This window comes from Malania oleifera, chromosome 1 (assembly GCF_029873635.1).
Source record: "Malania oleifera isolate guangnan ecotype guangnan chromosome 1, ASM2987363v1, whole genome shotgun sequence".
Classification (NCBI taxonomy): domain Eukaryota; kingdom Viridiplantae; phylum Streptophyta; class Magnoliopsida; order Santalales; family Ximeniaceae; genus Malania; species Malania oleifera.
In genome coordinates this window covers 147,237,401-147,250,104 of record NC_080417.1, presented here as the reverse complement: position 1 = coordinate 147,250,104, position 12,704 = coordinate 147,237,401, and the positions used below count along the sequence as shown (strand labels likewise).

General features: G+C 35.5%; 1 protein-coding gene across 1 annotated transcript; it reads left to right on the top strand.

Annotated features, from left to right (window-relative positions):
• Positions 1 to 879: 879 nt before the first annotated feature.
• Positions 880 to 7,947, top strand: LOC131158737 (light-inducible protein CPRF2-like). Its single transcript, XM_058113597.1, has 6 exons — positions 880 to 1,440; positions 1,557 to 1,647; positions 3,716 to 3,929; positions 5,352 to 5,427; positions 5,533 to 5,658; positions 7,258 to 7,947. The coding sequence occupies exons 1-6, from the start codon at positions 1,045 to 1,047 to the stop codon at positions 7,651 to 7,653; spliced, it is 1,299 nt and encodes a 432-aa protein (XP_057969580.1). The 5' UTR covers positions 880 to 1,044; the 3' UTR covers positions 7,654 to 7,947.
• Positions 7,948 to 12,704: the final 4,757 nt, after the last annotated feature.

Sequence of the window (12,704 nt, the reverse complement as noted above, 5' to 3'; positions counted from 1 at the left end):
ATTATTGTAAATAGGTAAAACATTTATGAAATGTATTGTAAATATTAATTGGATCTAAAAAATATTGAAAAAATAAAAGAAAAATTTAGACAAAGTCACCTTATTCATGTTTGATAATTTAAAAAAATTTAAAAAGAAAATATAAAATATAAAAAATTTAAAAGTAAGATTTTAATTTTACATGTTATTGACATTTATTCTTTTTTATATAAAAAAATTAACCATATTAAAAAAAAATTTATTAAATTTATATGTATATTTTAGAGAGTCAAAGTTAAGGAAGGTTAAGGAGATGTTTGAAATTTTCTCATAAAAAATATTTTGTTAAGTCACTTATTTTTTGGTGGGCAATAAATTACTTACTTCTTTATAATTTGAAAATAATATAATCAGACTTATGACATCAGCATCATCATTCTCATATTTTAAAATGGAGCTTTTATTTTAGAAATTAAAATATAAAAAACATTCATAAATCTATAATTCCAATCATTAATGTATTTTTAGAAATATTATCCAGTAATTAACTATATTATGTTGCAAATTTAGGAAAAGTTATGGGATTGTGAATAATAATGGAGATGTATTCCGGAAATCAGATTAGTCGAACATCCAATAAATGAACGAAAGTCGTGTCCGCATTCGGACTTTATTCTGATTAGTAAGATTTAGGAGCGAAGCAAGTTGATTCATAGGTTTGATGTCATACCAAGAGGTTCGAAGGGCTCATTGGTCACTGGAATTCCTATATAATAATAATAAAAAAAATGTCATTATATAATAACAAATTGGTATGTTTTCTTTTAATGAATGCAATGGGCGATGAAGCAATTTTCTAATTGTCAATTAATAGTAGAATGTGATTAAAATGCCTAATTTAATAAATTTTTCTCAAAACAAATCAGGAAAATTCCCTGATTGACCTCATGTGGCCTACACTCAGCTCCTCCCGCTGACATACACACAGGAAGCTCCAACGAGCTTTCGACGACGGCTGATTATACAGAGAGAGACAGAGGGACAGGGAGGGAGAGAGACAAAGAGATGAATTCTTCTTCGGCTTTCTCAATGGACGATCTTGATGCGCTCTGTCAATCTCCGGCGCCGGCGCCAGAGCTGCCGTTCCAGGCTTCTGCGGGTGATGCTCAGAGGATGAATAGGAGCTTTTCGGAATGGGCGTTCGAGAGGCTTATTCAGGAAGCTTCGGGCTCTCCGGTCTCGGAGGCTTCGGTGGTTGGCGGTGCGAATGGTGACTTTTCTGGCCGCTCCCGTGCTTCTTCTTCCAGGCTTGAAGAAGGAGACGAGGACGTTGTTGAGATCAAGAAGCCTCCGCCGCCGTCGCATCCATCTCCCTCTGCGGCTTCGATTGATTCGGATGACTACCAGGCATACCTCAGAAGCCGCCTCTTTCTGGATTGTGCTGTTGTTGCGAAGCGTCGGGTATTTATTTTTTACTGCAATTAATTAGTTATTATTCTTTATGTCGGAGTATTTGCTGATGGAAATCCTATAGTTTCATGAGTGGATTTATCCTGCCTTTACATGTCTGTCTGCAGTCACCTACTGGAAAACCGCTAAACTCAACCTCTTTAGCTGAAAATAATTCACTGGCTTCAATACATTCAAAACTGGGATCCCAGGCTCTAGGTAAAATCTGGACCTTTAGTGAATTAATAATTAGATAGTTGTTTGTGGATGGAAACCTAATTGTGTTGTTTTATTACACGTTGTGATGACGGGTTCTTAGGCAGCTTTTAGCCTTCTAATTTAGTTTATCAAGATATTTGTCATGTTATTTTGACCAAAAAAATTGCCTAATGATTGTGTATGGGTTCATTTTCAATTAAGAGAGGGATTTATGGATGGTCACATCAAGCTTAGCTATAAATTCACTTATCTTCTCTTTTTGATGGTTTAATTTCACTGTCCTTGATTGATAAAAAAACTGGACAAATTATGGTTTAGCAAATTCATGATGGTGGACTTCTAAGTTTAGCGAGTTTGGACATTTTGCTTGCCATGACTTAAAGAGGCAGAGATAACTGATAAGGTTATTTACGCACAAAAACAATGAAGAAAACAAACTAGCACTTCCTTTCTTTATGACAAGGAAGAATGTTCAAAGTAGCGTCTCAGTTTTTCAACTTAGTGCATTATTGAAGGAAAGAGTCTTTCTCACCAAAATAAATCTCATAACAAGGGTCAAATAAACCGAAACCCCAAAACAAGTTAGGTCTACCACCAGAGAGTATCCATTGTTGCTTTTCTTTTTTCCACATCAAACCAGGTTAGATCATGAAACTAGATCAAATTTGTGGTAGACATGATAATACCAGACATTGTAACAACATCTTCCATACCAAAATTGCTTTATTAATTGATTTTAGCAGGGGGAACGTTCTAGCATTTAGATCTTTTTCTTTTATCAGTTTTTCCCCCTTTATAATTTGGCATGTGACAAGATTTGGAGGTTTGGTAGCTGGAATCAATCAGATTGATGAGCTCAATATGACATCAGTTAATTTAGGGAGTGAAATTTGAGATGGAGAAAGAACATCAAGGGTTTGATAAGATTGAAGTTATGCATTGAGCTACTATATGTGTCTTGATAGAAACTAATTGCTCTTACAGGAAAATCTGTGGTAAGGCTATGCATTTTATTCGTTAGAATGTTAGTCATGCTATATTTCTATAAGATTAAGAGAGGGTACATTAGGGGATAGGGGTAAAACAACTTCAAGTGGTTATTATTGGACGTAACTTTGGTGGTGAATAATGGCTAAGTAGAGAAGGTAGACGGGTAGATTAGCAGTGGCAGTTGGGGGTTGAAGGTACCAAGAGTACATGTTGACTTGCTGGTAGGTGTTGAAATAGTAACAGGGAGATTAGCTGTTTTTTCTGTTGAGTTAGCATTTGCATAATTTAGCTCTATATGGTTTTACACTCACATGCTTTATATTGCATTAAAAGAACATGGTTATTAAATTTTATAAGTTCCTATTAAAAGAAATTTACCATGTGCTGGCATGTCTGAGATATGAAAACGAATTCTATATTCCCTTAGTATGGACCATATTGCAATCGGTTGATGTGATGCTCATGAATGCATGTAGAGTTTTGTTGTTAGTTCTGCCTAAGGTAGTACCTTATCTAAATCTTGGATTCTTGATTCCTTTGGTTTTTTCCTTGATTCAAATCGGTTCTTCTCTAGCTTCACATATTTGCATATTTTGATCCAAATGGTGTGCCACAGTCTTTCTAAAATGGGCAAAATTGCTTGAGAGGAAGGAGTTGAAATTTTTTTCTTGTGGCTAGTACTACTAATTATGTTGAAATCGTGACATGCATCCTCAAAGGTGGTATTTCGATTAACATTATGGATTGTGATTGTTTGATTATAGTTTTGGTTAATTGTTAGATAACTTTTTTGTATTTGTCAAATTGACATAACTGCTATGTTATGGAAAGGGTTTATTTTTTTATTTTTAATTTACTAAAATAGAAATATTCTGTGCATGATAAACCAAATCAGACAGTGATGTTTATTATGGTACATCCTTTGGTCTTATTTTTCTTCTTTAGTCCTTTTTCTATGTTAATTCTTAAATAATGTGGCGTGCTGTCATTCATTCCGAACTTATTGAACTGCAGTTCATTTTTTCAACAAATATTTTCATAATTTTTTTTCCTATTTATCATTTTTTAATTGTTGTAGGACCTGGGGATGGTATGTCTATGGAACAAAGTAAGGTAAGCAGTGAATCACTTGGAATGCATACTTTGCCCACTTTGGAGAAAAAATCAGGGGTACATGTTGCAATAACAACAAGTGAGTCATCCAAAGAACAATCAGATGATGATGATGATCTTGAAGGGGATACAGAAACCACTGAGAATACAAATCCTAGTGACGATAAACGTGCACGGAGGTAAACATAATTTATTATTTTGTGCTGCTACCATTTGCATTCTTTTGAGTGGAAGGTTTGCAAAGCTATTGGCATTTCTATGTTTACTATAGGAATTATGTGCTGTTCGTTTGTTTGTTTGTTTTGTTTTTTTGGTTTTTTTTTTTTAAAAAAATCTTTTTATTTATGCCCTTTTTATGTAATCATTTGGAGGTAAGACTGTGTATTATAGACCCATTGTGGTCCACCCCTTCCCCGGACCCCGCATACGTTAGAGCTTTGTGTACCGGGCTGCCCTTTTATATGAAGGGTAAATGTATCATTGTTGCAGCCTCTGCTAATCCAAATGGAAAATGAAATACGAATACAAACAATAAACACAAAATAAGTGAGAAATACTAACTATAGTTAAAAGGACAAGCATGTTGCTGAAACTGAAAAAGTTGTTCCAAGTTGCAATAAATGCATATATATACTTCTATTATTCAATGACAAGTTCTTTAGAAATCTGAGCAACAACATTCTTCCAATTGCTGTAGTATGAGTGATAATTAAACTAATTTGCATCAACTCAATTACAATTGGAAGGGAATATTAGAAAAAAAAGTTGTCAAAGAATTTAATAAGAGTAAGATTCTCTTATTCCATATATAAATAAATGTGTGTGCGGTTGCAGGAACATTTTATATGTTGTTAGTATGGGTGTGTGTGTTGGGGTTTTATTCTCAAGATGCATAAAAAATATCTCCGACAGAATTTTCATTGTGTTTATGTATAACCTTCTTTAAGGGACTTACTCGGCTGGTGTTTGGTGTTTGAATATGTGTTTGTTCCCCTAGGAAGTAGTACTACTGCCATCTGTGTCCTTGCCCAACATGGGGAAAGGCATGGATAGGGAGTGCTAAATTTGCTCTATAATCAAGGGAAAAAAGTGAGGAGGAATGTTTGAGAGAGCATCATGGATTAATAATTGGTCACTTAAAAGTTGTGCAAGTCAGTCATAGAATTTTCACGTGTCAACATCTTTGAAACATTTCTTATGCTCATGAATAATTTATTCTTCAATTTTTTGATTCATTGTACATTTTTCATTGCACAAGGTCAACGAATTTTGTTGGTCCTCAGACACATGTCAAAATAGTGAACTAGGAGAAATGTGTAATGGACCTTAAATGGCTGGGATGAGGCCTAACTGAATTGAGGTTTTTTTGTGGGGGGCCGCCCGGGGGAGGGGGGTGGGGGCGAGCATATTGGCATTGCAGGTGCTATTAGTAACACAAGAAGCACCGTGGAAATTGAGTTGTGGACATTGGTTCCTGTGGATGACTTGTGCATGCATGTCTATTGTCTACCATTGAACTCAAATGAATTGACGAATTTTTTTTTTCTTTTTCATAATTGTTAATTTTGTGTCCTATGGTTGATTAATTTGTGATGACTCAGGATGCTGTCTAACCGAGAGTCTGCAAGACGATCTAGAAGAAGAAAGCAAGAACACTTGAATGAACTTGAGACACAGGTTTCACCCCATGTTTGCTTTAGCATACGCTCACAACACTCCTTTTCTTCATTTTCTATTATACTTTCAAAAAACCTTTGAATTCGTATGCTTGGATTCATGTAGGTTTCACAGTTGAAGGTTGAGAACTCTTCATTGTCCAAGTGTCTTACAGATGTAAGTCAAAAGTACCAGGATGCAGCTGTTGACAATCGAGTTTTAAAAGCTAATATTGAGACATTGAGAGCAAAGGTAAGCCATGACTCTGCATTCTACCATTTAGACTTTTTTCGGGTTATTAGGTATTTGCCAATGTGGTGGCAAATTTCAAATTATTTTACAATGCATTGCTTGTGCCCAACATACTTTTTAATAATTGAAATCTCCATATATGAATAAGAATGAGATTTTTTTAGGCAACTTGATATTGTCCAATGGTTGCGTATTGAGATAATCTGGCTAAATTAAACTCATTCACCACGTTGGTTAAGATAGTCGGTCAACTGATTTGAGGTGTGACTCGCGGACCCTTTTGGACCTAATGAATAGTTCAGATAGTCTTCGAGTCTAAATTGCTAAGCATTGATTGATCCTTGCTGGATTCTTTTTAAGTTTATGTTTTGTTTGATAACAAGAGTTGTCGGGTCCTTTGTTGTGAGGTGTAGCTAAGTCAGGGGATGATCTTTGTGCATTAACTTAATTGCTGAATGCATTATTAGCCTGAACTTTTTCAATGCCACACACCATGGATATTTGTAAGGGCTGGAATTGGTAAGCATTTATACATTGTTGTTACAAAGCTAGGGGATGGTTTAAGCTTATTGATTGTTAAATGCACAAGTTGCTTAAAAATGTCTAGTAGCCACACAATATGGATATTTTCATATGTTTTGTGTATTTTCTTTATTTATTTTGTTTTGTATGGCATTTGTGTTAGGAGTGGAGGAGTCCTCATAGGTGGGCATTCATGGGTGAGCACCAACTTGACTCACGCTTAGTGTCACATGACCAACTAAGCACCATTGCTTAACCAAGCCTCAAACCCATGGGAGTTCACTCATCTATAGGATTAGCATCTATAGAATTTTCTCAGCAATTTCCCTCACTCTTGTGATGCTCTAGAACTCCCCCTTGAGCGGGAACCATCTCCCTCATGGGAGAAAGGCGATTTCTCCAACATTGCCTTCAAATCAATTCTACTTTCAATGTCCCGACCCTATACGGATCCATTTGCGTAGCTAGATGAACCTTATTGACCTACTCTACAATGTCACATGCCCAAAGTTACGAACCATTGGCTTTGTACTACTTGTTAGGATTGAGGGAGCCCTCATTGGCAAGTTTGATATACATGGGCGAGTGCCAACTTGATGCAAAAGCTTAAGCTCTTAGGTCTAAGGCCCAACCATGTATATAATCACCCATCATCCACTCAATTTTACCAATGTGGAACAAACTCACAAGTGGGGTTGTCATCGGTTAGTGATATTTATTGCTCTTTTTATGGTTGTACCAATTAGGTTGCATTGTAGCAGTTGTTTCTGCTTGCATGGTGTGGATGCTAACATGCATTTTGCTTTATCTAAATTGAGCTTTCTGGGACAAGATTTCTATGGATCATGCTGGATATTTGATTTCTGATTATCTGAATAGTTCAATGTATTATTAACCTATGTAATGGGGCATGACTACTAATATTTACCTGCCCTATTGGAAACATGGATATGTTTGCATTTTGTACATTGGCAGCCATACTTTAGTTTGAAGTTGATCCAGTAATCAAACACTTTGTGTCCATTTTTCAAAAGTTGTGAATTACAGGCCTATTTATTTGCATGTGATTCTGTCCAGGTGGAGATGGCTGGAGCTGCAGTTCAAAGGGCGGCAGGCTTCAACCCTCTCCTTCGACCCATCCCTGATAGGCCTAGCATTGGTGAGCCATTTGTCAACAGGCAGTCTAATGTACCGATCAAAGTACCTGTCCAAGCACAACTTGACACAAACAGCTTCTTCCATCAACCAGTTCCTAATACCACAAGTGCTCCACACAGCCAAAGATTGAACAATGTCTTCCCCATCAATTCTCCTGCTGCCCCTGCTGACAATGTGCATAATGATGGTACAGGAAACAAGAAGGGCCAAACATCTCCATTGCAACCTGTAGCCAGCTTAGAACACGTGCAGAAGCAGATTTGCATAGGCACTGATCATTGTGGTGCCTCTAATGCACTTCTAAATGGCAATTAATAAGTAGAAGTGGATCTCAAATGCCCCATCTACCTGTCTTTTTTGGGTCTGGTGGCTCTGATCCCATGTGTTAGTTCTTCTTGGCTGAAAAACTTCTTTAAAGCCTGACTTGTGCTTCTTCATTTTGTTTGTACTGTCTGGTTCTATCGCCGTGTCTAAACATAAGCTAGAAACTACATTATTGCATGTAAGGCTTAAAACCTTTGCATGATGTTGCATGAACAAATTCTGTAGTTTATTGATTGGAGTGGTTCCACCAACTAAAGTTTATTTAACCTATATTATTAATTTGAAGAGAGTGTTTTGTTTTGTTTTTTTTTTTTTAAACGACGAACTCCACTTTAGCAGGAAGAGTTTCTTCCCATTTTTGCCAATATCAAGTTTTTTTGGTCTTGTTTCTGACCTTTTGATCCTATCCCTCCAACAACCCAATTTTAGATTTAATTATTTGTGTATCACTTGCTCTTATTCTAGATTTTTTTCGTAGCAATTGCATTTTGCATAAGTCTTTTGTCGCGGCATCTTCAAGTTCTCTAGCATCTTTTATTGGAAACATATTTGAACAACTTCCTGTATGTTTCAATCATCTCAACTTCTCTAGCATCTTCAACGTGTTGTCACCTTGATGTGAGTTTTTGTATGGTCTTCTTTCCTTTTAGTGATGTTCAATGTTGTCATTTTTGTCTTTAGCTTAGTTATGTTCACCCTTTGTCGCTCTCCATATTCTTGGGGGGAGGGAGGGGGTCTTCATTGTTGTTTCTTCTTCTTCTTTTACCATTCAACCTGAGAAAATACTGTCTCATAGGGGAAAATATAAAGCCCCGAATTGAGAAATTTTTTTTCCATGCTTATGTATTTTTTGAGTTTTCGAATATGAAAGTTTAACGGCATATAGTAAAGAGAATGCGTCAACATTGTTTGAATTCATACCAATGCCACAGTTCCCAAACTGAAGTGTGTTCCAAAGACAAATTTTGGAACGTCAACAATATAAATCGATATTTTTGAAAGCAGCACATCCTTGTTTTCTCTTCATTTTTATTCAATAGGACTTCCCTACTGTTAGAAATTAGAAAGGGGTCTCTCTTTGCTTGGTTTGATTTTTAATAAAAAAAAAATTAATTAGAAATTTGCTCTTCATATTAAATATAAATACCTTTCAACTCTTATTCATTTTCTCTACAACTGTTTACTCAAAATAAATATAAAGTTTTTGCGCATGCTCCATGGTGAATTATTGTTTAATTGGGCTTGAATATGTATATAATTAATTCCCTGAATTGCTTCAAATGGGAAATGCCTGCTTGAGTTTTATTCTCTTCATCTAATTTTATTTTGTTTATTATAATCAATTAATTACCATATTAAGCTAATTTTTACTTTAACTCATTTTTCTCTCTTCTCATAGCTTGGCAATCCTCTTCTACCTGTGATCGACCTATGCTTAAAGGTATGGGGCAAGGGCCCCCATTGAAATTTTGAAAAATTTAGAGAATTATAAGTAACTGAAAGAGTTTCATTGGCTCAAAATTTTGTAAATGCATATAAAATAATGATACAAATTTGATCTCTTCCCAAAAAGTCAAAAGTCTTCAAACATAAGCTCCAAAATCCCTAATTCTCAAACATTTCTTTTTCTTTTGGTATGTTTCTTATTTTCTTTGATTATGTTAAGTTCTTTGTGCCAACTGAAGACAATTTCTAGGTTTGCCACTGAACTACTTTGAATAGTCCATGTTGATGGCAACCAGACAACTATAAAATGATTTTCAGTCTTATTGTTTGCTACAATACCGTGCCTGCCTTTTAAAAAAATCAATTGACAATAGTTACAAAGAATATTATTTCTTACATGTTGTTGGTGTATTTTAATATTATTATATTATTTTATTGTTATCTTGGAAAAGAAGCTACCTTGGATTGGGTGATGCATCTACATTTAATAATGGTCATTCATTCATGTATTTGATAAATGCATAATTAATTATATAAATTTATCTTGGATCTAAGTATGTATTTACTTAATATATACATACCATATCTGTTACGTACATGGAGAACAAATGATCATTTTGTGCCTATAAATAGACCCTTGAAGTATTAGCACAATAGGCCAATTTATTCTCTTCGTTTTCATCATATATTTCTTATCTCGAATATAGAGAGTTTGGCAAGCAAAGAAAGGTGTTTTTTTAGTGGAACTTTGGACTCCTCAGTTTGTACAGAATTAGAGTGAGTCGTACGATTCAAATCGGCCTGTTGTATCCTGGGGGAGACAAGTTTTGAGAAGTTCTGCTGCACTGGGTCGTGAGCTAAACCATATAATCGCAAAGGGCTTGAATCTCCTTAAAGAGAACGAGATATCTATGCCTCAGCCTATTTATGAATCTTGTTTAACATTCGTATTTTTTATTTGTATCTAAATTTGTATCATTTTATATTATTTGAAACCGAGTGAAAATGTTGGAGATCTCAACAAGCCTTTCCGGTTTAAAGGAGTTCATTTCAAGAGGTGGAAAGGAAAGATACTCTTTTACCTCAGTCTTCTCAAAGTTGATTATGTTCTCACTAAGAAGGATCCAAAAAGAATCGACACCGAAAATATGAATGAAGATGAGTTGGTCGATCACCACAAGAAATTGGAACAATACGAAAAAGGTGAGTATAAATGTCGGTACTACATTTTAAATTGTTTAGCCGATCATTTTTATGATTATTATGATACTACTTACTTTTCCGCAAAGAAAATCTGGAAAGCTTTACAGAATAAGTATGATACTGAGGAGGCAAGAGCAAAAAACTATGCAGCTAGTAGATTCTTCCGCTCTCAAATGGTGGACGAAAAATCAATTGTGGAGCAAGCACAAGACTTCCAAATGATAGTGGCAGAGGTTACATCAGAAGGGATCAAGATTGGAGACAATCTTATTGTGGCTGGAATTATTGACAAGTTACCCCCATCTTGGAGAGAATTCCAGAAGAGCATGCACCACAAACAGAAAGATATATCTCTTGAAGTCTTGATCACTCGAATTCGCATAGAGGAGGAGGCAAGAGGGCAAGATGCAATTATGCAAGAAAGTGGTAATACCAATACGGTAATATCACGAATGTAAATTTAATTGCTTTCGAACATAATACTTTGCTCACAAGTTTTTTCCCTAAAAACCCTCAATTAAAGCCTAAGAGGAGAGATATGAAAAATAACAATAGACCTCAAAAAATGAAAAGGGGCAACCATAATAAAAAAAAAAAATTAAACCAAGGACCCCCATACAAGCAAAACAACAATGTTTGTTATGTTTGTGGCAAAAGTGGGCATATTGCTCGAATTTGAAAATTTTGAAAATGTGGGCCTTTTTATCAATCTAATATAGTTGAGGAACCATTTGTGGCAATGCTTATAGATATAAATATGGTCCATAGTATTGAGGGGTGGTGGGCACACTCAGGTGCTGATAAGCATGTCTGTTATGATAAATCTTGGTTTAAGGTGTGTACTCCTTTTAAGGAACCCAAAACTATTATACTTGGTGATTCACATACCACTCAAATACTTGGAAGTGGTGAGGTTGAATTGAAGTTTACTTCTGGAAAAGTATTAGTATTAAAAGACGTATACTTTACTCCTTCCATGACAAAGAATTTGGTGTTAGGTTTTCTCCTTAACAAGGCTGGGTTTAAACAAACCATGGAGTCTAATCAATATGTAATAACTAAAAATGGGATATTTGTGGGCAAAGGTTATGCTTGTGATAAGATGTTTAAATTAAGCATTGAGAATAACAATATAGCATCTTCAAGTTCTTTTTATATGCTCTCTTTGTTAAGTTTTTGGTATGCTCGTTTATGTCTTATTAATAGTAGATATGTAGGAATCATGAGTGGTTTGGGATTAATTCCAAAGGTAAGAACCCGACCCGAGATATGTAGATTAACTAAATAATAAAAGGGTAAAAAGGTAAATTTTGCAGGCTTCGTCGACGAAGCCATTGTTCTCGTCGACGAAGGCCCTTGTACTCTTCGTCGCTGAAATTCATAGTCTCATCGACGAAGAGATACCAAACGTGTTGTAAAATATCGGAATAGGGTTCGTCAATGAAGGAGCCGGTTTGTCGACGAAATGTGTGGATGATTCATCGACGAAGGGCGATGAATTGGCCCCTTCGTCGATGAATTGGACCGAGTCAAGGGTGTCAAGGGTCTATAAATAGGATATTTTGTTGCTTCATGGCTAAGTAAGCTAAAATTCTCTCTCTCTCTCTCTCTCTCTCTCTAGGATTTCAAGTCGTTAGTTGCCAGAATCAACGATTTGACGTTACCACGTGGATCAGCAGGAGAATCTCTATGTTTTTAGCGAATCGGAAAGTCGTTTCAAGGATTTTCGGATTTTGATCCAAAATCGAGGTAAGAGTCCGATTTCAATTTCGTTTCGGTATATATGTAGTAGTAAGAATCGTAGTGAAGTATAGTTCTTGAATGTTTAGATTTTGGGAACTCGATTTGTAGTTTTGGAGTCGTAGAGTTCGTATTTTAGTATTCGGGAAAAGGTAAGGGAATTCTGTTTATATCAGTTATTTTTGAAATCGAGATCGATAAACTTGTAGTTTACGATTGTACGTATGTTTTGGTTACTTATTTGGGAAAATCTATTGGGTGAAAATGCGAAATTTTCGGGTTATAGTTTTTAGGAAAATTTGGGGTTTCGGGTATCATCTATATTTCGGTTGAAAAATCAAATGTTGTATAAAATGGTAGTAATGAGATGACCGTACCTGTATTTGTATTAAACTATATTTCTTGAATTGAAAACGATATGATTTGTTGTATACTCAAATAAGTGTGGAATGAACTATTGTATGTAAAATATTCCAGGTTTTGTAAAACAGTTAGGGGCAGCTAATTACCGTACGCTGATGGGTATAGGAACATGAGTTCCAAAATTTTTCTAGGTTTTGTAAATCAGGTAGGGACATCTGATTACTGTACGCTGACGCCATGTCTCAGCTAATTACCATGGGCGAGAGTGTCCAACTCTATATCCGAGGGTG